This window comes from Myotis lucifugus, unplaced genomic scaffold (assembly GCF_000147115.1).
Source record: "Myotis lucifugus unplaced genomic scaffold, Myoluc2.0 scaffold_255, whole genome shotgun sequence".
Lineage (NCBI taxonomy): Eukaryota > Metazoa > Chordata > Mammalia > Chiroptera > Vespertilionidae > Myotis > Myotis lucifugus.
The window spans coordinates 1560491-1583902 of NW_005871303.1; the positions used below are offsets into that span (position 1 = coordinate 1560491).

At 53.0% G+C, this 23412-nt stretch overlaps 2 protein-coding genes and 1 non-coding gene across 8 annotated transcripts; 1 reads left to right on the top strand and 2 right to left on the bottom strand.

The window, feature by feature from the left end:
• Positions 1–572: 572 nt before the first annotated feature.
• On the bottom strand, positions 573–19092 carry TUBGCP2 (tubulin gamma complex associated protein 2). Of its 5 annotated transcripts, none has more exons than XM_006098984.2 (18): positions 18974–19092; positions 14975–15157; positions 13828–13956; positions 12952–13128; positions 11683–11842; positions 10613–10820; positions 10210–10409; positions 9671–9860; positions 8631–8776; positions 7006–7186; positions 6367–6547; positions 4663–4835; positions 4322–4450; positions 3777–3897; positions 3061–3204; positions 2339–2467; positions 1298–1461; positions 573–815 (listed from the first exon to the last, which is right to left on the bottom strand). In XM_006098984.2, exons 2-18 carry the CDS (start codon positions 15122–15124, stop codon positions 680–682), a joined length of 2718 nt encoding a protein of 905 aa, XP_006099046.1. In that variant the 5' UTR covers positions 15125–15157; positions 18974–19092; the 3' UTR covers positions 573–679. The 5 variants fall into 5 exon arrangements, with proteins under 5 accessions (XP_006099046.1, XP_023618402.1, XP_023618401.1 ...); XM_023762634.1 differs by lacking the exon at positions 18974–19092 and adding an exon at positions 18843–18861; XM_023762633.1 differs by lacking the exon at positions 18974–19092 and adding an exon at positions 18391–18763.
• LOC111827958 lies at positions 4980–5086 on the bottom strand. Its single transcript, XR_002831703.1, has one exon. It is a non-coding gene; the product is annotated as a U6 spliceosomal RNA (small nuclear RNA).
• ZNF511 (zinc finger protein 511) lies at positions 19072–22063 on the top strand. 2 transcript variants are annotated; one of them, XM_006098983.3, is made up of 6 exons: positions 19072–19271; positions 19453–19526; positions 20038–20239; positions 20386–20510; positions 20928–21062; positions 21801–22063. In XM_006098983.3, exons 1-6 carry the CDS (start codon positions 19119–19121, stop codon positions 21874–21876), a joined length of 765 nt encoding a protein of 254 aa, XP_006099045.1. In that variant the 5' UTR covers positions 19072–19118; the 3' UTR covers positions 21877–22063. The 2 variants fall into 2 exon arrangements, with proteins under 2 accessions (XP_006099045.1, XP_023618403.1); XM_023762635.1 differs by lacking the exons at positions 19072–19271; positions 19453–19526 and adding an exon at positions 19563–19821 and having other exon boundaries at positions 20015–20239.
• The last annotated feature ends 1349 nt before the right edge of the window (positions 22064–23412 follow it).

Below are 23412 nucleotides of genomic sequence, written 5' to 3' on the forward strand. Positions count from 1 at the left end.
AGCAGAGTGGCCCAGGGGTGTTCGTGGCAGCACCACCCTCAGGGCTGGTGTGCCATCTATTGCCAATCTGGGGAGGTGGGATCAGTGAGGGCAGGTACTGCCAGATGGGGAGGCCACAGGTCGTGGAATGGGTTGGGCGGGCATGTCCCCGCCTCAGGGCTGTCCTGTGGGGGCAGTCCTAAGGGGACAGAGGCCTCAGCCACAGCCCCAGGCTGCACATTAGTGGATGCGGGTCACAACTCACCTACAGCACAAGGAGCTGCTGCCCCCTAGTGCCAGGAGCAAACCCCAGCCCATGGGTTTGAAGGTTCTGGCAGACTCCAGGGAGCCCAGCCCGTCTCGCCCCCACAAGGCACCTTGCCAATTATTCTATTGTTGCTCAAATGCCTTTTTCTTTGAGGCCAAAAAGCAAAATCCCCTAAAGTGGCCCTGCTCTACTTAAGCGGCTCACAGGTAAGCACACCATGGAGACACCACTCTGGTCTGGGAGGCTGCTCTGCCCTGAGAAAGACAAACTGAGCACAGATAACATTCAGACTTTATACTTAAATGGCAACAGCGCACGCAACACATGTACTTCAGATACTTTATTAGAAACCCTGAACTCATCTGTCCGCAACAGCACCCACCAGCCCATCGTCCCTCCTTCAGCTGTGGTGGGTGCAGGGCTCCGAGGGCCTCACTGGGCGGTGACGGCGACCCTGGGCGCCGGTGCTGGGGGCCCCCGTGGAATGGGCACTTGGGGGGCTGCCTTCTGGCTCCTCTCTGCAGACAAGCGCTCCAGGCGCTCTGTGTAGAAGCCGTTGAAGTCGAGCCTGAGGGGTGAGGGCGGGGCTGGAGTGTATGGGCACCCACCCTGCGGTGGCTACAGGACCCTGCATTAGGTGGCAGGGACACCCTTCCATCCCTATCCTCCCACGGCCCCCATCTCACTGCTCATCTGACTCGGGGTGACACTGCTGCTGGGGGAAGGTAGAGGGCTGAAGGGGGTCCTCCTTGGGTCCTGGCTCCGGGAGCACCGCGGAGAGTGAGGCTGACCGAGGTCCATGGACACGGACCGATGGTGGGGGCATTGCCGGACGGCTTGCCTCTTACTGGGGAATGCACACCAGGGAACCGATGCGTGTTGTCACTTCAGGGAGTGACGGGGGACAGGCAGCAGCATAAGGAGGCCAAGGACAGACACCCTCAGGCCTGAGCAGAACTGGCCTCACGTTGTCTGCACTGACCCGAGTGAGTGAAGGTGAGAGAAGACAGCAGGGACAGGGCCCACGACAGGAAAGCTGCCCACACTCACCTGGAGATGACGCTGGCCATGCCGTGCTCGCAGTCGCTGGTACTGTAGATGCTCAGCCGGGCCAGGAGGTCAAGTAGATGGGCTGAAAAATTCTTATCAAACTTATTGATGGTGGCCTCGAAGCTGGAGGCCAGCTGAGGCGTGTCCACATGCTCGGCCAGGTGCTGGAAGACAGGAGCCCAGCTTGCCTTTACCTTCCTTTTAAGTTCTTCCAATAGAAGAATGGACTTCAGGAAGGTTCCAAGTGATAAAAGGTATAGGTAGGGCATCATAAAAGTTCCTGAGACCGCCCTAGCCGATTTGGCTCAGTGGATAGAGTGTCGGCCTGCGGACTGAAGGGTCCCAGGTTCAATCCCAGTCAAGGGCACATGCCAAGGTTGTGGGCTCAATCCCCACTAGGGGGCGTGCAGGAAGCAGCCTATCAATGATTCTCTCTCATCATTGATGTTTCTATCTCTCTCTCCCTCTCTCAAATCAGTAAAAATATATTTAAAAAAAATAAGGTCCTGAGACCACAGGACGGAGCCGCCCTGGGCAGCTGGGCCTCTCCTCCTGGCCACAGGGCACCAGGGTTTTCTTTGTGCAGCTCAGACTTCGGCACAGTCTGTGTTCTCTCCTGCTCGTGAGGGGACGAAACAGGGACCACGGGAGCTGCTGCCTGAACCCATGACCCCTCCACCCACAGACCCGCACGCTGGCATCTGAGAGCGGCCTGACCTTCAGGTGAGGAAAGACTCTAACCTACGCTTGCTGAGCGCCAGGCTCTGCAGGTCGGCCCTACAGCTCAGCCCTGAGCCACCGCCTGTTGTGCAGATAAGCTGGCCTCACCCTGGGGCTCAGCTGGGCTGGGGTGGGGTTAGAGTGTGAGGGGATTTCTGTGGCTTGTGTTTGGAACCTAATTTTAAGATGGTTGTCTTTTAATCAAACACAAGCCAGAAATGAAAGGGCGGTAGCGGGTTTAGTTTTTAAGTATTAGAATCCTAACAGTCAAATCTCTCAGAAGATGGAGGACCTGCTGGATTAAACCCTGAGGCCACGCACCTTCCTGGCGAGCTCCTTCCGGGCACGCTCCTCCGCCCGCTCAGCCTCGGTGGGCGGCCCCTGCATCGTGCCGTGCTCCAGGGTCAGGCGGCCCAGCTCATCGTCCAATTTCATGCTCTGTGTAAACCTCTTGGGGGCCCGAAAAAAACTTTCATTACAACCTATTTGCTCCCACTGAAACACCCCTGCACCCGGACATCTGCAGACTTGAGGACAGAGGGAGGCTGCAGACGGATCAACACCGTTCCAGTCTGCCCGTCACGGGCTTATGGACCTGTTTTTCTGGAAACACTTGCTTTTCATGGTGTTCTCCAGTTTGCAACCCAGTATATGGCTCCTAAATGTCTGAGGAATCGAGTTCACATGCTCCTGACCCCTTTGTCATCAGCCATCACATCCCAGGCTCTTAGTCCGCCTTCACACTGGTTCAGACGTCCCAGTAGCCTTCAGCCCTGGCGAACCCCCACGTCACCCCTTCTGTCTCCTGACACTGTCTTCTGTACCACTGCTTTTGAGCCACTGCTTATGACAGGCGCCCAATAAAAATGAAATCAAATAAGTTCTGACAAAAAGAATGCAAGGTATTCAGAAATAGGCCTGTACAGAGACACTGCAGCCAGGGTTCCTGCCCCCGGGCCAGGTGGGCTCAGGAAGGACACTCAGGAGCACCTGCTGGCTGACAGACAGAGAGGGAGCAGGGTGGGCAGGGCTGCGGCACGCACCTGCATGCAGTTAGTGAACATGACGCACACAGACATGAGCTTGGAGAAGACCTTGAGCAGCTCGGGGTTGGTAAGCATGCAGTCCTTCAGGCAGTTGTCCAGGAAGCTTGTGTGGTGCCCCAGCACATCGTCGATGTTGGAGGCCTGCAGGGAGCACACCAGATTGACGTGTGTCCCCGGGGCTTCAGCCCTGGCTTTGCACACGTCCGTGTTCTGACCTGTGGTCTTTGGGGAAAACTCCTATACCACTAACAGGAAGTAATACTGAACATGCCCCCAAGGTCCAAGGTTTTGATCCCTAAAGACAGGAAGCAAGAAGGAAACACTGCCACTTGCCACTTCCTGCTTCTGGAATTTGGTGGCAATTGGTCTTCTGGCTGAGAAGCCCCAGAGGGCCCAGAACGTGCTGGTGGGAGCACAGGGCCCCCAGTTCTGAGGTTCTCAGAGGACAAGGCGTCCATGATGTCCAACAGCTCGGTCCTGGGGCTACGGGCGTGTGGGAGCAGATCCCCCACGCCACACAAACCACCCTGTCATGTGAGGAAGTACAGCGTGTGTACAGAGGTGCGGCTTCTCCCCATGAGGCTCTGAGTGAGGCCTCGCTGGTGGCATCACCCTGACACCCACCCTAGCACCTTCCTCTCTGAGGACCTTGCAATGTGAGGGCCCGGGTTGCTGCAGAGTCTAAGTGTTAGAGCAGTTAAGTCAGAACTCACGGATTTCAGGTTTTTCTCGAGGATGTGCCAGGTGGGCTCCATGACCTCGAACATCATGTAGTACTGAATGTTCTGAACAAAGTTCAGCATCCGCTGTCGCAGCGTGAAGGCGCCGGCAAACCTGGGTGAACAGAGACATCCCAGAGATGCTGTGGAGCTGGCACCTGTACAAGACCCTCCTGCTCCCCGCCCCTCCCCAGCCCCAGCGTGTGCAGGTGGTCGGCAGGTACACCTGCTCTGAGCACAACCCATGATGTGGCTCCTGAGGCTCAGACACAGGCACAGCAACACCTGAGGCCACAGACCAGCAAGCAGAGTGCCTCAGGCTTAAATAGGTGGAGTGCTGACACCACAAGGGTCCCAACCTGGGAAGAGGCTCAAGGTCCTCTGAGGGCTCCCGCCCAGACAGGGGGTGGCAGGCCCACAGGTCTGTGCAGGCGGCTGGGGGACAGGGCGGTGACCTGGGCACCTGGTGGTCAGGAATAGCCCTGCACTGCATGGGTGTGCATCCTAGGACCGCTTCCCCATGTGGACAGAGGACGCACCACTTGGCGGAGTGCAATGCGTGCTGCTTGGCGGCCTTGTTGCTGATCCAGACACTGCAGAGCTGCCGCTCCACATGCTTGCAGTAGAACATGTGCCGGAACAGCATCTGGTAACGCGTCAGGGCCTTCCTGCGGAGGAGAGGGCGTGGGATCCCACCGACACCTGACATCATAAACGAGGCTCCGGCTGTCACTGACACACAGTTCTGCATCTGGGCCACCAGGCTACCAGGTAACCCCCACAGGACACAAATGCTACAAAACAATGCAGTGGGCAGGCACATCTGATTCTTCTCCCTGAAAACTGTTCACTGAAGCTGGTGCCCGGAACCCACACTCACCTGTTAATGATCAGCGATAGGGGCCACTTGACCACGTAGTCGAAAGAGAAGGCCTCCAGGCCGCTCAGAGAGAGCTCCGTGGGGTCGGCCTGCACCATGGCCTTCTCCTGCTTGGTCTCAATGGCCAGAACCCGCAGAAGCTGAGTGATGAGGTCATGAGGCATCAGGTCAATCTTGGGGGAAAGAAATAGAAGAACGTGGAGTATGCCCCCTTTGTAAAGTCTGCAGATGTTTAATCGCTGTGCCCTCACCTGAAGGCAGTGCAGTAACGTATGGTAACTGTAACTGAAAAAAGTGTTCTTTTTTATTTTATTTTGTTAAATATGGAACACTTCACAAATCTGCGTGTCAACCTTGCGCAGGGGCCATGCTAATCTTCTCTGTATCGTTCCAATTTTAGTATATGTGCTGCCGAAGCAAGCACAAAGTTTTCATTTTTTAAAATTTAAAATAACTTATAAGAAAAAAGCATTAAGTTGTGACCTCTACCCCACCCGTGCATATCAGCTAGAAAAGCAAACCCAGGACTGAGGTAAGTTCCTCTAAAGACGGGTTCTAAATCTTGGAGGCTGGCTTAAAAATACCGACCATTCAATAAATACTGCTTCAAAAATAAAACCACTTTCACTCTGGCCGGGTAGTTAAGTGATTAGAGCATCATCCTGATTAACCAAGGCTGTGGGTTCCATCCCTAGTCAGGGTACATACAAGAATCGACCAATGAGTGCATGAATAAGTGGAACAACAAATCCATGCTTCTCTCTCTCTCTCTAAAAATAAAAACAAGCAAAATAAAAACCCAGAGAAATTGAAACCAAAAATTGGTTCTTTGAAAAATCAATAAAATTAACAAACTTTTAGCCACATTAACTAAAAAAGGGGGAGAGAAGACTCAAATGAGTAATTAAGAAATGAAAGCAGGGACATTACAGAAATGTCAACCTTACAGAAATGAAAAGCATCATGAAAGCTAATTCTAGCACCAATTCTAGGTACACAAATGACCAAACTGACTTGAGAAGCAACAGACACTCTGCACAGACCTGCAGCCAGCAAGGAGACTGAGACGTCGTCAATGGCAAATTCTACCAAACGTTTAAAGAACTAACATCAATCCTCCTGCAACTTCCAAACACTGAAGAGGAGGGAACACTTCCCAGCTCAATCTGTGAGGCCAGTGTTACCTGGGAACCAAGCCACAGACACCACAGAAACACCACAGGCCAATGACCCTGAAGAACAGGGATGCAAATATCCTTAACACTGCAAACTGAATTGAGCTGCACAGTAAGAGGATTATACACCAGGACCAAGTGGGACTTAAAATGCAAGGATGGTTCAACTCACAAAAATCAGTTTTAATACACAATGAAGGGGGGAAAAACAGAGGATCATCTCAACTGAAGCAGAAAGAAAACCTGTCAGGCACTGGACCTTATTTGTTTCTTTTTTAAAATGTTTTTACTGATTTCAGGGAGAGGAAGAGAGAGGGAGAGAAATAGAAACCTCAATGATGAGAGAGAATCATCGATCAGCTTCCTCCTGCATGCCCCCTACCGGGAATCAAGCCCACAACCTGGGCATGTGCCCTGACCGGGAATGGAACCATGACCTCCTGGTTCATGGGTCAACACTCAACCACTGAGCCACACTGGCCAGGCTCCTGGGCTTTATTTCAACCATCTTTCTCAGGTAAAGGCCCACCTTGAGGTCATCCTTGAAGGGGTCTGTGTTGGCGGTGCTCATGCGCAGGGCCAGCTCCAGCAGCGCCTCCAGGCGTGTGGGCGTGATGTCGTCCACTGGCTTCTTCAGCTCTTCCTCTGTGAGGTCCATGAAATGCACAAAGAAGTCCCCCTGGTCCATCAGGAAGTAGCGCTTGATGGACCTTGGAGAGGTGACAGGCAGACATCAGTGAGACCACTGGGGATGCAGACCAGCCCAAACTCTGGAGAAACGGTGGCAGGTGACTGACAAGAAAAAGCCACATGCACACAAAGGGCTCCAGCTACGTGCATGCAAAGCGACATGACTGTGGCCAGCTGCAATGAGCAGCTCTCTCAGGCAGGGGCACAAGACCATTGTGCCAGGACCTGCAGGGCAGCTGCCAGAAAGGGGTCACTGCAGGCCAACGAGGGGGGTGCAGAGGGGTCACTGTGGGAGCCAAGGAGGGGCCTGGGGACCCTGGGCAGGGAGCAGGCTGTGCCCACAGGCGTCAGGCAGTAAGACTGGAGATGACCTGGCCATGTGCCCATTTGTAAAACGACAGATGGAACTGCTGGGAGCTCCGTGCCTTAGGCAAACCTTCTGCACATGTGCCCGCACTAACACGGCGGAAGAGCACACCTCAGGTGCGCCACCAGGTCCTGCTCCTCCATCAGGAAGTCCAGCAGCACTTTGCTGGCGTAGTTAAATGCCTTCTCAATCTGCTCCACATATGCTCGCTCCTTCAATGTATAGATGACCTCTTTGGCCACTGGGCAGGTGACATCATGACCACACTCTCTGACCACATTTAGGTACTTTCCTGAAAAGAGATGGAAGTAAGATTAAACATTCTGTTGTACATACAGGTCGTGGCCCACACACAAGCTAGAGGACTGGACACAGAACAGACTGTGAGAACAACTCTGGAACCTGCTCTAGCCATAGAGGTCACCAACCGAGGTCAGAAGCAGTGGTTTGTTGTCACTGTTTACATCTGATTTCTCTAATCGAGAGCACGGAAACAAAAGCCCTGAGAACCAGCTTCTAAATCATCTTCCAACCCCGTTCCAGACAGCCCTGCTCTCACCAAATGCCCAGACCCTGCTGACTCCCCATTCACGTCTCTACATCAGGTTCCTGTCCCAGTGGGGTGACTAAGAACCCAGTGGGCCTGTGTCCTTGATGGTGTTCCCTATAATGTGTGCAATATTGTGATACAACAACAAATATTTGGTTTTCGTCCCAGTTTCCAGCACTGAGTTCCTAAAACCCTTGGGATCTTGTTACTCAGAAGCCCCTCCACCCATACCTGAGTTTATGCTAATGAGGTGACTCTTGGCAGGCCCCCGAGAGCTGAAGGTGAGGCTGGTGGCCAGAGGAACCAGCCAGGTGATGAGAAGGCTGGAACTTTCAGCCTCGCCCTTATGTCTGGGGAGGGGCCAGGGGCTGGGATTGAGCTAATCACCAGTGGCCACTGATTTACCCAATTGTGCCCATAGGATGGAACCTTCATAACAACCCTCAACAACGGGGTTTGAAGAGTTGGTGAATATGTCCACCTGCCAGGAGGTGGTGCGCCCCAGCTCTCTGGGGACAGATGCTCCTGTACTGGGGATCCTTCCAGATTTCACCCCACAAACCTCTTCACCTGGCTGTTCATCCGAATCCTTTATCAAATACTTTATAATAAACCAGAAACTTAGCTGGTAAATTGTTTCCCTGAGTTCTGTAAGCCACTCTAGCAAATGATCAAACGTGAGGAGGGGTCTTGGGAACCCCCAATTTCTAGTCAACTTGGTGGCCTGGGACTCATGGCCGGCATCTGAAGTGGGACAGTCTTGAGGGACTGAGCCCCGAACCTATGGGGCCTGCATTGCATCCGGGTAGTGTCAGGACGGAGTCAGACTGCAGGACACCCAGCTGGTGCCCACAGAGGACTGGGGACCAGGGTGTTGGTGTGTAAATCTGGTGTCAGTGTTGTGAGAAAGTTTTCCTCTAAGTAGCAACAGAGTTCTGAAAATACAATAGTTATGAGGAAGGAGAGGCACCTACTGAGACAACCTCTTAGGCTCAGGGAACAAATGCAGCCAATCAGACCACAGGAACCAGACACAAAGCCTGCACAGCCCGGCGCCTGCCTGTCTACCCCTGCCCACCCCACCCCACCCACCCCTGGGACACAATCACAGAGGACACTCGGCACGTCCGGGAGGATGGGGCCCCTCCTGAGGCCTGCTGTTCCCCCTCCCCACCCCGGGCATCACCTGTGCTGAGCACCTTGCCCGCCATCTTCTGCAGGAAGGATGGGATCTGTCGCTGCACCACAGTGTACCGCTGGTCCCAGTACCTGTCGTTGTAGTCCTCCTGGATCTTCTCTTTCCGCAGCTCGTGCTCCTCGACCATGAACTCGCTGAAAGCAGGAAGGCATCTTGGGTCACAACCACGAAGGCCAAGCACAGTCTCATACCGTTAATTCTCAACTGTGAATTAATCAAACCTGCCAACCTCACTTGGGGTTGCGAGGTGACCTGGGGCCAGAGAGAGCTGGGGTCACAGAACAGGATGGGAGGCTGGTTCACCTCTAACGGAACCAGCCCTTCCTTTCACCACGCATGTGGGTAACAGGACATGTTGGGGACGCTTTCCTGCTCATCAGAGCCCAGACACCTCACATCCCGTCTCAAATATCACCTACGCACCAGGACCTCAAAATCGCATTCCTTACTCAGCCCATCGCACCAGCTTTTATTTGGGTCACTAGAGAGAAACTATTCCTAGACCACAAATCTATTAGTAAGATATTTTGACAAGCCCTGGACCATCTGGCTCAGTGCTCAGAGCGTCGGTCCATGGACCCAAGGCTCTTGGATTCGATTCCAGGCCAAAGGCATCTACCTCGGTTGCAGGTTTGTCCCAGGCCCCTGTTCAGACACACGCAGGAGGCAACAAACTGATGTTTTTCTCTCATGTCAATGTTTCTCTCTCTCTCACTCCCCCCTCCTCTTTCTCTAAAAAAATCAATGAAAAAAATATCCTTGGGTGAGAATTAAAAAAAGAAAAAAAAAGGTATTTTGACAAATACACTGCTCAGCCTTTTGGCTAAAATCAAGTGTAAAATGTTCTGACAAATAAATCTCAACCCAACTCTTTGTGAGCTGACGTATTTCGTCGTATGCGTTTATATCCGTCACACTGAGGAGCCCACACAAAGGCAGCTAAGAGGCCAATCTGGGTCCTACACGTCCACCACGCAATAGAATAAGCTGAAGAGCCGCCTGCCCGCCCTCCACGTCCCCAGCCCCACCTGTACGGGTCATTGATGATCCCCCTGTAGATCCACTTCTCCAGAATCTCAAAGTAGGGCACGCTGGCGGCCTTGGTGAGGTACAGGCACAGCTCCTGCGCCTGGCTGTCACCTGTGTAGTTGAAGCTCCGGTCGTGGAGGAGGCTCAGGGTGGACCCCCCAACACACTCACCTTTATCCACCGAGGTGGCTGCAAGGGGAAGAGGTGCTCAGTGCTGAGAAAGGGGAGGCCACGCGGAGCCTCACCTCCAACCTCCTCCCGGGACGGTGCTCTTTGTGGGATACACCCAAAGCTGTAGTTGCAAATAAAGTTTACCAGAGCTTCCAGTTTCCTCCCGCGAATTAGTAAAACATGAAGCTCCACAGCTTTGGCCTCACAACCACAGTGACAAAAGCAAGACACGAATGACTAGCAAGCTGGCCCAGGGGTCCCTCCTGCGACACTACCCATCTCATCTTCACATCTCAGTGCTCCATCACAGGATCTGCCGGCATGCGCCCCGCCCCCTACCGGCTCTCCTGGCCTGGGGGAGACGCACCCAGGGAGGCCAGGATGTCCACGGTGCGCATGGCCGGCTGGACGTAGAACCAGAGCTTCTGCAGCGACAAGAGGCCTTGCCTCTGCAGCTGCTCCAGCTGCGTCACCAGGATCAGGTACTCCTTCACCAGGGTCCTCATGGCAGCCGCCAACGCGTGGTTCACCTGCCCGTATTCGAAGGAAGACTTCTCCTCGATGAACCTACGAGGAAAGGAAGCATCCAGCACCTTGAGAGGCTGCGAGCTACCTTTTCAGATGAGGTTAGACATTCTGTGTTTGCTCTCAGGCCCAGACTGGGCTCCCTGCACCTGTCCCCAGGCCCTTCACATTGTGCCAGGAGTGAAGCAGGTTGGCACACGCTCCGGGGCCAAGTGTGCCCGAGAAGGCCGGTGTCCAGGGCCTACCTGGTCACGGTGGAGTAGCTGGCAGCCACCGGGAGGATCCTGTTCACCAGCTCCCTGATGGACAGGTCCAGGTTGGGGTCCACGAGGAAGGTCCGGCTCTGTCTGCCGGTGAGGGGCTGGGCGGTGATGTATCTGCCATCCACACCTACCAGCACGTAGAGCAGGTCCTCCACGACGGCCGACTCCTGGGCGGCCAGGGGCAGGGAGCCTGTGGGTTGCAGACACCAGCTGGCCCACGCGCCTTGACTCAGAGCTCCCCGCTCCCACTGGCCTCTCTCCTGACCTAATCTACCTGCTGAAAGTCACACTCTCACTCATTCTCCTCTTTGTAATTTCCTCAAAATAACTACAGATATAAGAACTAGCTGTTCATTTGGCTTCAACTGAGCCCATCGGGGCATGGAAGGCTGAGATTCCAAACCACCAGGAGGAACAGCGCTGACCGTCCGGCAGGCTGGGAGGCCATCGGAGCCTGAAAGCACTAGGCAGGCAGAAACCTCTACACGCAGGGACCTGCCTGCACTTAAAGGACACAGTCAGGAATCTGAAAAGCACGTCCAATGGGGTCTGCGTGCAGTGCTTATTACAACTTGGTAAGTCTGGTTGCTCTGGGATAAAAGGGAGGTCTTCCTTAAAGACCTTAAAACACTTACAATTTCTATCATAAACACACAATGAGATACCACCCAACGGACTTGAGAACAGTCCCAGGCCACTGAGTAGGGCTGCCACCAAATGCCTCAGGGCCCAGGCGGCTCCCCGCCCTAGAACGACCCTCAGTGTCCCCCCTGACATCTGCTGGGACAGATGGGGACCTGGAGGCAGCACCAGGAGAAAGGTGTCGCTGAGAATCACCCCTGCTGCCCATACACAAGCTGCCCTGGGTTCCTGAGACCAGGACCCAGCAGCACGATCACACGGCACCACATCTGCAGGTTACAAACCTGCTGGCAGCACACACACACACCACACCACTTGTCTACCTGTGGGCACAGGATGGGCTCTGAGCACAGTGGCCACTTGTCCATGGAGTCACCACACAGGCAGTTAGAAGTAAGTGCTTCACATACCTATAGGCACAGCTGTGTCCGTGCTTAGGCCTGAGCCAGTCAGAAAATCCCCGACCAGCGTGGGCCTCTCGTACACCCACGCAGGGAAGACGGGGAGGCGCTGGCCTGAATTTTTTTTGTTCTGCTTGTCTCGAAGCATCTTTCTTGTAAGTTCCAGAGACTGGTGAGAATATTTTTAAAAGCAAAAAACAAAGATATACTTTTAGTACAAACAGTTAAAACTAACAGCACTGAGCACGAGGGTTCAATAAGTACGTGTATAAATGAAATGACTCCGAGCCCGTCACCATGAAAGGGGCTGGGGGCAAAAGAGATGGAGACCCAGGCCCTTGACAGGGTGTCGGTCTGTGCAGGGTCCACATATTAAGGGGGACTGGCAGTGAGGGTACCTCACCAGGGCAGGCTGACCCTCGGGAACACCTGTGCTTTCTCCTGGCAGTGCAAAGTCTAGACATGAGCTGCTGGGTGAAGACATGGCCCCAGCGATAGATGGCTGGAGAAGGGGTGCCCCATCTGAGCCCCTTGGGTACAAGGGACGGATGGAGAGGGCCACACTAGGAGAGGCTGGCTCCAGGCACATGCATGGAGCAGTGTCCTCCTGAGGAACTGGCCATCAGAAGCTGACCAGGGTTGTGGAGGTGGCTTTCAGAAGCACTGGCTTAGGAGTAGTGAGAAAGGCAGGTGCAAACTCAGTTTCTCCATCTGTCACACGGGGTGCCGGTGTGAGGGCTTTGTGAGGTGCTGGACCCAGCACATGCCCACCAGTGCTGGCCATTGTCCCTTTCACAGCTGCTGTGCTCAACAAGCACATAAGCTCAGACCCTCATGGGGACACAGTTCTATGGGGCTTGAAGGCTGAGGCAATGCTGTGAACAGATGACGTACATCAAAAGAAGAGGGCAGTACATAAACTCAGAAGCAAGACAGAGCAGTAAGTATAGGAGAAAACGATCTAGAGAAAATGTCTATCAAGTATAATTTTAAAAAGACAAATGGCTAAAAATTAACAGAGAGAAATGGAAATTGCAGTTTGCATTGGCTGAACCCACACAACTGCCTTGCAGCAGGCGAGTCACATGCCTGGGTGGGACAGAACCTTCCTGCCCCAGTTCACCGTGCCCAGGATCCTGTCCACACACAGCTAGTCCCGATCAGCGTCTCCACATTCAGACTCATCTTTAACAGATGACAATGAGACGTGCACCCCCTGCTGGCGCTCCCTGCCCTGGCTGCAGTGAGTGTGGGCCTGTGGGTGGGGGGTCACAGTACCTGCTGCAACGTGGAGCCCGTGGCCACGCTGCCAAGCTGCTTCCTCAGCTCCTCGAGCTCCTGCATGGAGATCCTGGAGGCCGTGGCAGGGGCGCTGAAGCTGGTGGTGCTGCTGGCAGTCACCGTGGCTGCCAGCTCGGCTCTTTCTCTCGAATTCTGCTGTAAATACTGCAGAGTCTGCACACACAGAACCCTGAATGACAAGGGGCCGCACACGTCTGCACTCTGCCTGGCACCGACACCCCAGCCCTTCCTTTTCCAGTTCCAGTGACCCCATGAAGGGTGAGAGCAGGCGCTGCCATCAGTCCTCAAGCTGCAGTCTGGTCTCCCAATGCTTCCTGCCACCAGGTTCAAGTCTTCCACTCACAAGGAGGGACCCTCCAGCTGCTTTAACAGCCAATTCCCAAACTCCGTTCCCAGGGGCACTGCCTTTCTCTACACCTGGATGGCCCCCTCCCTGTCCTCGGCACTGGAGGGTGCGCCTCCACCCCTGAACAGACCCTGAGCTTGGGAAGCAGGAGGAAGGTCCTAATGCATTCCTGGGTGCTCCATGTGCCATGGCTCCCCCAGCTCGATACGTGCTTTTCTTAGCGTCAAGTACACAGCTCTAAACTAACAAAAAACATGGCACAAAACAACAACAAAGCCCCCCAAAATAACTACTGTCAGTACTTCCCGTGTTTCTGTCTACCACTCTGAACTATTTTCAGTCTGACAGGCGGGTAGAGCAACAGGATGGCACCCGCCACAGCAGGGTCATGAGGCGTTATCTCTACCGTGCAAACCTGTGTGCTTACAACACTCGCCAGAACTTCCCCACAAGGCAGGCTCCCCACGCACCTTCCCTGATAAGCCTGACCCGAGCATGACAGCTACCTCTTTGTCCTCCGTGAGCTTTGACAGCAGGTACACCAGTGGGTCAAGGTTCCTTGTGTTTTTCGATTTCAGTTCATCATATTTCTTCAGAAAGTCTTCTGGAGTACGAGAAAATTCTGCTATTTTAACCTCGAAAGAACAAACACAAGTGATTTAGTGACAATAACTAGGAACTTTAAAAAACATCTTCCAGAAAATTAAACACAAAGACCCAAGTGGAGTAAAATCAGGTAGGCTGAGTAATAACCATATATTGCTGAAATAAAACTAAGAAGACGCCTCAATCTGTGAAACCATTCTCCTCCAAGGCGTCTCTTCCAAGCCTGGTCACAGAATAACCCTGTATTTTTCCCCTGGTGGCTTATGCCTTCATTTTACTCTGTTCCCTCTTGAATTTATTACCATGTACTGGTTCAGGGGTTAAGTTTTCTCACTGGTTTTTAATGCTCCCCCTGTGATAGATTAAACGTAATGTGTGTTCCTAAATTAATGTGCTCAGTGAATCTTTCTTTTTTCTTTTCTTTGTTAATCCTCACTAAGGATATTTTTTCCACTGATTTTGAGAGAGTGGAAAGGAGGGGTAGAGGGAGGGGGAGAAGGAGAGGGAAAGAGAGAAACATCAATGTGAGAGACACATCGATTGGTTGCCTCCTGCACATTCCCCAACCGGGGCCGGGGATCAAACCTGCAACCCAGGTATGTCCCGTCCCCTTGACCAGGAATCGAACCCACGACCCTTTGGTGCTCGGCCAACATTCTAACTATTGAGCCACACTGGCCAGGGCTCAGTGAATTTTTCTAATTATCTTTGTGCCAGTATTAAGCTGGTTAAATAACTGAAGCTTCTTAATGTGTTTTTTTAAAAGATTTCAAAGTTACCTTTTACTGCTGATCTATAATTTTGAATCATATATTTTTTGAATAAAGAAAAACAGTACACTTTAAAGAGATTTCAGTGTGGCCACGGGGTCAGCAGAGGCACTGAGCTGAGCAGACACTTGGTCCATGGAAAGCACTTGCCAAGTTGTCCGACATCATCACTGGCACTGCTAGGGCACCCCGTCAGGAGCCAGGGAGGTGAGCTCTGTGCACAGCACAGGGACGGGCTGTCTTCACCAGTGACAGCAGCGCAGGGATGGGCACTCACCTTGGCACTGTGTGCAGACACAGTGGTTGTGACGTACGGGGTCCTGTTCTTCTGCAGGAGATCAATGTACACCTCGGCCCCATCCCCTCCATGGACACGCAGCAAGCTGAGCAGCTCATTGACATCGTGGTGAATCCGAAATTCACTCATAGTTTTGGCCCTGAGACATCACAATATGTTCTCCTAAAGATAAGAGGAAAGCTACTTACAAAAACAAAACCCTACTAGTAAGAAATTTTTTTAAAAATATATTTTATTGATTTTTTTACAGAGAGGAAGGGAGAGGGATAGAGAGTTAGAAACATCGACGAGAGAGAAACATCGACCAGCTGCCTCCTGCACACCTCCCACTGGGGATGTGCCCGCAACCAAGGTACATGCCCTTGACCGGAATCGAACCTGGGACCTTTCAGTCCACAGACCGACGCTCTATCCACTGAGCCAAACCGGTTTGGCTAGTAAGAAATTTTTAAAGCAACCAATTTTGGCCAATGTCAGGTCTAGGAGAAACGAAATCACCATGTGGGCCACACGATGCCCCTCGTAGACCATAACCACCTACTGCCGGCTGTCTATTCCCCGGAGGGCTTGTTCCTGGAGTGAGTTCTCTCCCTGCAGGTGGCGCTCTTGGTAGGGTTTGTCATTTCTCACGGGCATGGTCTCCAGTGGACATGCTCCCTTTGGCAATCCACACTCCAGCCAGTTTCTAGGCCCACTCCTCCGCTCGGGAGTCTGCAGGTGCAGACAGTGTGGACTCCAAGGCCTGAACCCTCCTTCACCCTTGGTGACATCACCACGCAGGGCTGTGGGCCAGTGGCTGGCAGACAATTTTCTTGTCTTGGCTGGGCAGACCCAGTGGACCTGGATCTACACAGGCCTAAGCTACTGCCCCGTCCCAGCTCGGGTATTCAAACTGTTCCGGCCCACACCTGGTTCTCAAATCCTGCGCTGTTTCAGGTTTGCGTGCTCTCTGCACTCTGGCACCTAAGACATTTCCTTCTCTTGCCCAAGCTTGGCTATATATGCAGAAGCTTTGGGGGAAATTGCTACACATTTCCTGTGCATTTGAGTTGGGTGAGATTCCACTTCAGCTCAGTCTACCCTGTCAACCAGATGTCCCAGGGTCTCACCATTAGCTACAGAACCCTCTGGCATCAAAGTCATAACTGAGATGTCCCCAAGGGACAGTAGCGGCCTGCATTGCAGTTTGTTCTCCCACTGATGACTGGCCCAGTTAGCCATCACCATCAACAGTGCTGATAAAAGGGAGTGAATAAACACACAGGGGTTGCCCTAACCGGTTTGGCTCAATGGATAGAGCATTGGCCTGCGGACTCAAGGGTCCCAGGTTCAATTCTGGTCAAGGGCATGTACCTTGGTTGCGGGCACATCCCCAGTAGGGAGTGTGCAGGAGGCCGCTGATCGATGTTTCTCTCTCATCGATGTTTCTAACTCTCTATCCCTCTCTCTTCCTCTCTGTAAAAAATCAATAAAATATATATTTAAAAAACACACACACAGGGGTAATTAACTATAGATTAAAAAAATAAAAATGAGCAAATTTTACATGCTTCACATAAACATTTCAGTCTACCTACGTAAGGTTCTTAACTTCAGATCCATGAACAACAAAAGAACAGTTATCAAGGACAGTCATGTCTCTCTGTGAATTTCCTGAGAGGCTTTTTCAATAGATCCTCAAAGGCTCTGTGACCCAGAAAAGGTTAGGAGCCACTGTGCTGACAGCTGCAGTGAAGACACCTAAGTCCAACAAAACACCAAGCAGAGACGACCCAGTCCACACTCCACAGCTAATTACCAATGAATATTACTTGTAACTGTGATCTTGGGGGACGGAAAACAAGTCCTCTGGATGTAATTACAGTTCACAGTGTGTAAGCATCAAACACTGGCCAGGAGCAGATGTCTCCAAACATGGGGGCAGAAGAGTAAGCACCAGCTGGAACCCAGGCTGCCAGCGCAGGAGCGGCTACAAGAGGCGCCGACAGTAACGACAGCAGCAGCAGAGCGCAGGCTGCGGGGCCTGGCTGAGCGTGTTCGAAACCAGCTCCCTCCAAGGAGGGGTGAGCAGTATACTCTCCCTGAGCTACTGCAGAGATGAAAGGCAGCAGTTCCTGTAAAGCCTGCACACAGCAAGTTATTTCAAAAGCAGGTCAGACATCACTGTTACTGCAAAAGGCCAACCAACTGCAAATGTGCATTTTACCTGAGAAAGGGCTGGTTTTACAGTAGGAAAACTGGATCTGCCCCACTGACGCCCAGACCACTGCTACCCCATGACTCCCAACGGGCCATGAGCGAGGCGCTGCAAACCCAGCAAACAGAGAAGACAACAGAACTTCCCCCTGGCGACCTCAAGTCCAAGGGAACCAGTTTCCCCACATTCCATGTGGTTTCTGTGGGTTGTCCTTGTACGCGCTGGACGCAGGATCCTTTGGCCATGTAAATGGCAAGGACACTGTTTACCACCGCAAGCGCACACACCTCCCCCAGACACAAGCGGGTTGAGAGAGCTCTTCTGAAGAAAGATCATGATCAAGTGAGTGTTTATTTAAAAACTATCTTCCTGTCCCCATGTCTGAGGCGCCCACTGTTCTCTGTGGATTTGGGAACAATTCCTGCAAGAATGGGGGCTCTCAGCTGCAGGCAGGGCCCCCGAGGGACCCCTGGTTGTCCTGGTGACTGGGAGGCGCAAGAGGCCAGGATGCTAAACATCAGCAGCATCCACACTAAATGCAACTCTGAAGAACATTTCATTGCAACGGCTCACTTGACCTCTGTGACACTCCAGAGTTCTCTCCATCAGTCAGAACAAACGGACAGACTTCTGTGTGGGAATGAAAACTACCTCGTCCACGCGTGAGCCGCCGCCTTAGTGAGCTAAGACGCCTACTTCACGCACACTGGTGAACACAGAGGAAAGTGAGTCTCTGTTGGGAGTTCAAAGCTAATTTCTCAAATTGGCTTGAAAAACATTTTTTAATATGTATTTATTTTTTTTAGAGAGAGGGAGAGATAAACATCAATGACTGGCTCCTGCATGCCCCCTCCTGGGGATCAAGCCAGAACCCGGGTATATGCCCTGACTGGCAATCAACCAATGACCTCTGGGTGCATGGACAAATGCTCAACTGAGGCTCAACCACCTGAGCTGCAGGAGTAGGGCTTGAAAACTTGGTGGAAAACGTCAACAACCCTAATGCTTTCTCAGAGACAGAAAAAGTATTAAGTGATGAAAAGTCTGGGTCTGTCCAGTGCTCTTCCTGGGCATGTGAATGACCAGCTGGCGATGTAGCCACAACCTTCACTCCCAGAATGAAATGACCAAACTTTATTACATATTTTCAATTGCTTAAGCCTTAAAGAAGCACCCCCCCTAGCCCTTGCACGTATACATGCGCACGTCGTGCTCGATGCTGAAACATTCTGAGCCAGAGTCTGTGCGCACCTGGTCCACCCTCCAGTAAGTCTCATGCACACCTGCGTCCCTCATGTGTCTACCTATCACGTTTTAATCAGGTAACTGCTTGATCTCCTTCGATTTCTGCGCCGTGAGCTCCTGGCACCGCGCCCTGTGCAGCTCAGGAGCTGAGCGGCTGCAGGAGACGGAAAGGCAGGCGGAGCGTGCAGGGCCAGACCGGCCGCGAGAAGGACACGGGACTAAGGTAATGGGAGCCACTGAAGGCCAGTTTAGACAAAGACGACTTCCAATAAAACCTGAGTTTCCTGGGGACCTCGTTGGTGACTGGTTGGGAGACAATGACCCAGAGGGCGCCGCAGCCAGAGACAAAGCCGTGCGGGCGAGGGTGCCGGCAGCGGCCCGGGAGGGACCCTGCACCACTAGGACCTGGGAGGGGCCTCGGCGTCCGCTTCGGGACTGAGCTGCCCCAAAGCACGGCTTCTGCTCCGCACGGGCTGGGGTCGACTCGGAGGGCAGCCCCGCCGCGAACGGGCCCCTCGGCGCCCGCCCGCACTCACCGCCAGCGCCGCGCCACTGCCCACACCCGCTGAAATCCGCCGCGCAGCCGGTGCCGGAAGCGGAAGTGGCGCGCGACGTCACGTCCGGCCCCGGCAAGCTCGTGGACGGTGGCCGACAGGTTGTGGCTACGCGGCAAACCGGACGATGCAGCTGCCGCCCGCGGTGCACGCCCGCCTGGCGGCGGGGCCCGGGGCGGCTGAGCCGCTGCCCGTGGAGCGAGACCCCGCGGCCGGGGCCGCGCCTTTCCGCTTTGCGGCGCGTCTGGTACGCTTCCCGCGGGAGCATGAGTTTTTCGAGGTGCGTGAGTTGAGGGAAAGGGGAGTTGTCTAGGGGCAGGGCCTACAGCTGTGGGGGCGGGGCCTGGGCGGGGCCATGGCTCCGCGGGGCGGGGCCTACAGCTGTGGGGCGGGGCTAAGGCGGGGCGGGTCCTAGCCCGGGTGGGCGGGACCTTCAGTTGTGCGCCCACCGTGTTCTGTAGGAAGGGGACGTGCAGCGGCACCTCTACCTCCAGGACGTCCTTACGGGTGTGGCCGGGGTTCCCGAGAGGCCCAGGTGAGCTGCTCTGCGCCCAGCGCCGCCTCTCCTCGCCCCCCACTTTGTCCCCTTCCCGGGCCCCCAGTCCTGCCCCTCCCTGGTGACCTGTCACAGCGCTCTGCCTGAACCACCGTCCTAGCCCCGCTTTGTTGATCTCCCCGCTACCTGGCTGGTCTCTGAAAATTAACTTCTCAACAAAGAAAGATTTGGGCCCTGGCGGGGTAGCTCAGTTGGTTAGAGCATCGTCCCTATGGACCAAGGTTTCAGGGAACCTGGTCAGGACACCTACAAGAATCAACCAATGAATGCACAAGTAAGTGTAACCACAAATTGATGTTTCTTTCTCCCTCTCCCTTTCACTCTCTCTAAAAATCAATAAATAATTTTTTAAAAAGAAAGTAAAAGAAAAGCTACAAAAAAGAAAGCAAGATTTGGAATTGGGAAAGAAACATTCAGAGCTTTCCCACTTGAAGGGAAGTTGTCGACAGCCTAATGTTTTTTGTCAGCCAGCAGTGGTTTCCTTTGCCAGGGTGCCTGAGTTCACCTGTCAGATGGCGGGCTGCTGCCAGGTATTCGACACCCTGGAGGATTATGAGCATCACTACCACACTCTGCACAGAAACGTGTGCTCCTTTTGCAAGCGGGCCTTCCCCTCGGGACATCTGCTGGACATCCACATCTTGGAGTGGCACGATTCCTTGTTCCAGGTCCTGTCTGAGCGGCAGGACATGGTGGGTGAAGCAGTCATATCGGGGGCTTGGATGGGAGCTGTCTGCCTCAGGGTCAGAGCTCTCAGCTCTTGGGTGGGGCAAGACCAGGGCATCTTCCCGCTCCAGCCCCCATCCCTGTGGATGGCGGGACACTGTCTCTGTTTTAGTATCAGTGCTTGGTGGAAGGCTGCACAGAGAAGTTCAAGACCAGCAAAGACAGGAAGGACCACCTGGTGAGACATCACCTCTACCCTGGGGACTTCCGGTTTGATAAACCAAAGAAAAGCAAAGGGTATGTGCAGCCACCCCTGGAATTCAGAGAAGCCTTTTGAGTATATACACACATAATTGATATATGTCTCTCACATCGATGATTCTCTCTCTGTCTCTCCCCCTCCCTTCCACTCTCTCTAAAAACCAATGGAAAAATAGCCTCTGGTGAGGATTAACCAAAAAAAAAAAAAAAAATTTAAAGGCAAAGTGAAATTGTTATACCTAAATTTATAAAAAGTGGCATCATAACGTTCACTTTTGGCCTTGCCATAATCCTTCTCCTTAATCTGGTAGCCTAAAAATTACACAATGCCAAAATAGTTATAAAACGTCTGCAGGAAAAGACATAGTCTCTTTCTGGTGAGTTCATTTCTGTGGTAGACGGGGCTGCATCCGTCACCATGGCGAGCCCTGCGAGCCCCTCTGCTTTCCACAGCCCAGCCACTTCCATGGCTGCCATGGAAGTGTCGACAGAAGCCCTGGGGGATGATGGGGACACCATGGAAGTCTGCTCTGAACACGTGACACCACCCCCAGAGCCTGTGGGTGAGAAGCGGAGCTACCGCCACAGGTCAGTAGGTGGCATTTCTGAGGTTGTGTGCGTGCTGGGAGAAAAAGGTGCTGGCTCCACTGTGGGCTTCTGTGGGAGTTGGGAGGCTGGCTGTTTTGGTTCTCGAGGATAACTTTGTGTCTCTGGCTCACTGCTTTCGGAAGCCCTGCAGCTCAGGAATGCAGAGTGCTGCCCCCTTTTCCTGCTCTGCTTCTTGGCAACACGCTGTTAATTTCAACGTTCAGAAGCAGTGCAGGGTAGAGAGAAGCTCAATTGTAATTGCTTAGGTTACAACTGTGAGTCTGTCTTTCTAGCATTAACTGCACTTTTATTGGGTTAAACCTGAGTTCAAATCTAATTTGGGGGAAATGTTGGACAAATGAAAAAAATCGCCAAGGAATCCAAACTGACATGAAAAGGACTTACGTCCCTTTGCTGCCTCTGCACAGCTGCCTGGACTTTGGCCATCGAGTGAGTCCAGATACCAGTGGGCAGTTAGGGTTTCAGTGCAGGGAGGATGACAGGAAGTCAGCTCTGGAGAGCTTGGTGGGAGCCAGTCCCCATAGGAAGCAGGTCAGAGGCACTGGCCAGCTACAGTAAGGAGCTGCCCCAGAGCAGAGTCTGCAGGAAGAGCTGCCATTAGGAATGTTCCAGGAGTGGAAGAGCATTCTGGAAGAAGAGGAAAAGACTGCTCTAGGAATTGGGCTGTTTGTTGGTAGAAGGTATGATTCTTTAGTCTGAAGGTTTTTTCCATTTCAGAGTACCTTCCACCATCTGTTTTGGTCAAGGTGCATCGCGAGGATTTAAAAGCACCAAGAACAGAAATAAGCACTAGTGACAGCTGAGCCTGAGAGCAGGCCTTTGCCACCCCTCATGTCTCGGTCCTTTGGGGGATGGCGGGATGACACCAGTTGCCAGTATCAGCAGAGAGAGACCACAGATTTCGGCAGTGACTCTGCTCCCATCCCCTCCCTCTGTAGGGGCCATCCTACAAGTGTTCTTTATAAAGCATATATTTTTTATTTATGGTCTCTAGTCATTTCTGTATTGTTGAACTAAGGGAAATGAGCAATAATTACGTTTGAGCACTTTGCTTTCAGCATTCAGCTTTCAGAAAGAATTATTTTATTATAATTATTTTTTATCCTCATCTGAGGATATGTTTTTTGTTTGTTTGTTTTTGTTTTTATTGATAAGAGAGAAACATTGACCAGATATTGAACCTGTAACCTTTTGGTGTGCGGGACGGTGCTCCAACCAACTGGGCCACCTGACTGGCCAGGGCAGTTCTCAGGAAGATTTATGAAGTCTTGGCACCTCTGGAGGGGTGAGTGGGCAGGGTGCCATCAGTGAGAGCTTGTACCTGTTTGAGAGACCCTGGGTCATCCTCTACTGAGCTCTGAGCAAACCTGACTAGGGGGCAGTGACAGAGAAGACTGACAGGTGGCGCCTGGGCAGGGCGGTCAGTGCTGGGATGAAGAGTGCCAGCTGGGGCAGCCTCCCCAAGGAGGGACAGCCACAGGCAGAGGGAAGGGGCTGACACCAGAGCTCGAGTGCCGGCTGGTGTCTTCCTGGGAGGAACAGAGCAGATGAGAGTCTGCAGTCCTCTCATCGATGGTCACCAGGTAGCTAAGGAGAGAGCACACCGCAGGGGCACGCGGAGCCACAGCAGGGAGAAGCAGGTTTGGGCAGGCATGTGGAACCCAGACCTATACTGAAGGTAGCCCATGGACAGAAACAATGGATTTACTCTGTTTTGACAAATAATGGCTTTGGGGCTAGGCCTGGCAGAGTGGGGACCGCCTGCAGGGCCTCCCTCCAGAGGCCTCATCTCTAGTAGGGCTGGGGTGCTTTTAAGAACCTCAAATGTGCTCTAGCTGGTTTGGCTCAGTGGATAGAGCGTCAACCTGCAGATTGAAGGGTCCCAGGTTCGACTCCAGTCAAGGGCACATGCCCAGGTTGCTGGCTCGATCCCCAGTGTGCAGGAGGCAGCTGATCAATGATTCTCATCATTGATGTCTCTCTCTCTTTCCTCCCTCTCTGAAATCAATACAAATGTACTTTTAAAAAACAAACAAAACCTCAGATGTGAGAAGAGGCTCAAGGTTCTGAGTAGCCTTAAAAAGCAACAACTACGCTCTGCGAGGCATAAGACATATGAGTCAGGTCATGGGTCATGGCTCTCAGGCCCTTCCGCCCCTCTCAAGCTCCCTTTGCGCCAGGGCCCCACCACCTTCTCTGGTGTGTTTACAGGCGGGTCTGTTCCCTGAAGACCCTGACTGGAGTTGGGCTCTGAGTTTAAACAGCTTAGCCCACGGGCACAGGCCTGGGGGGACAGCAGTGTGGACTATGAGGATGCCTCTCTCATTAT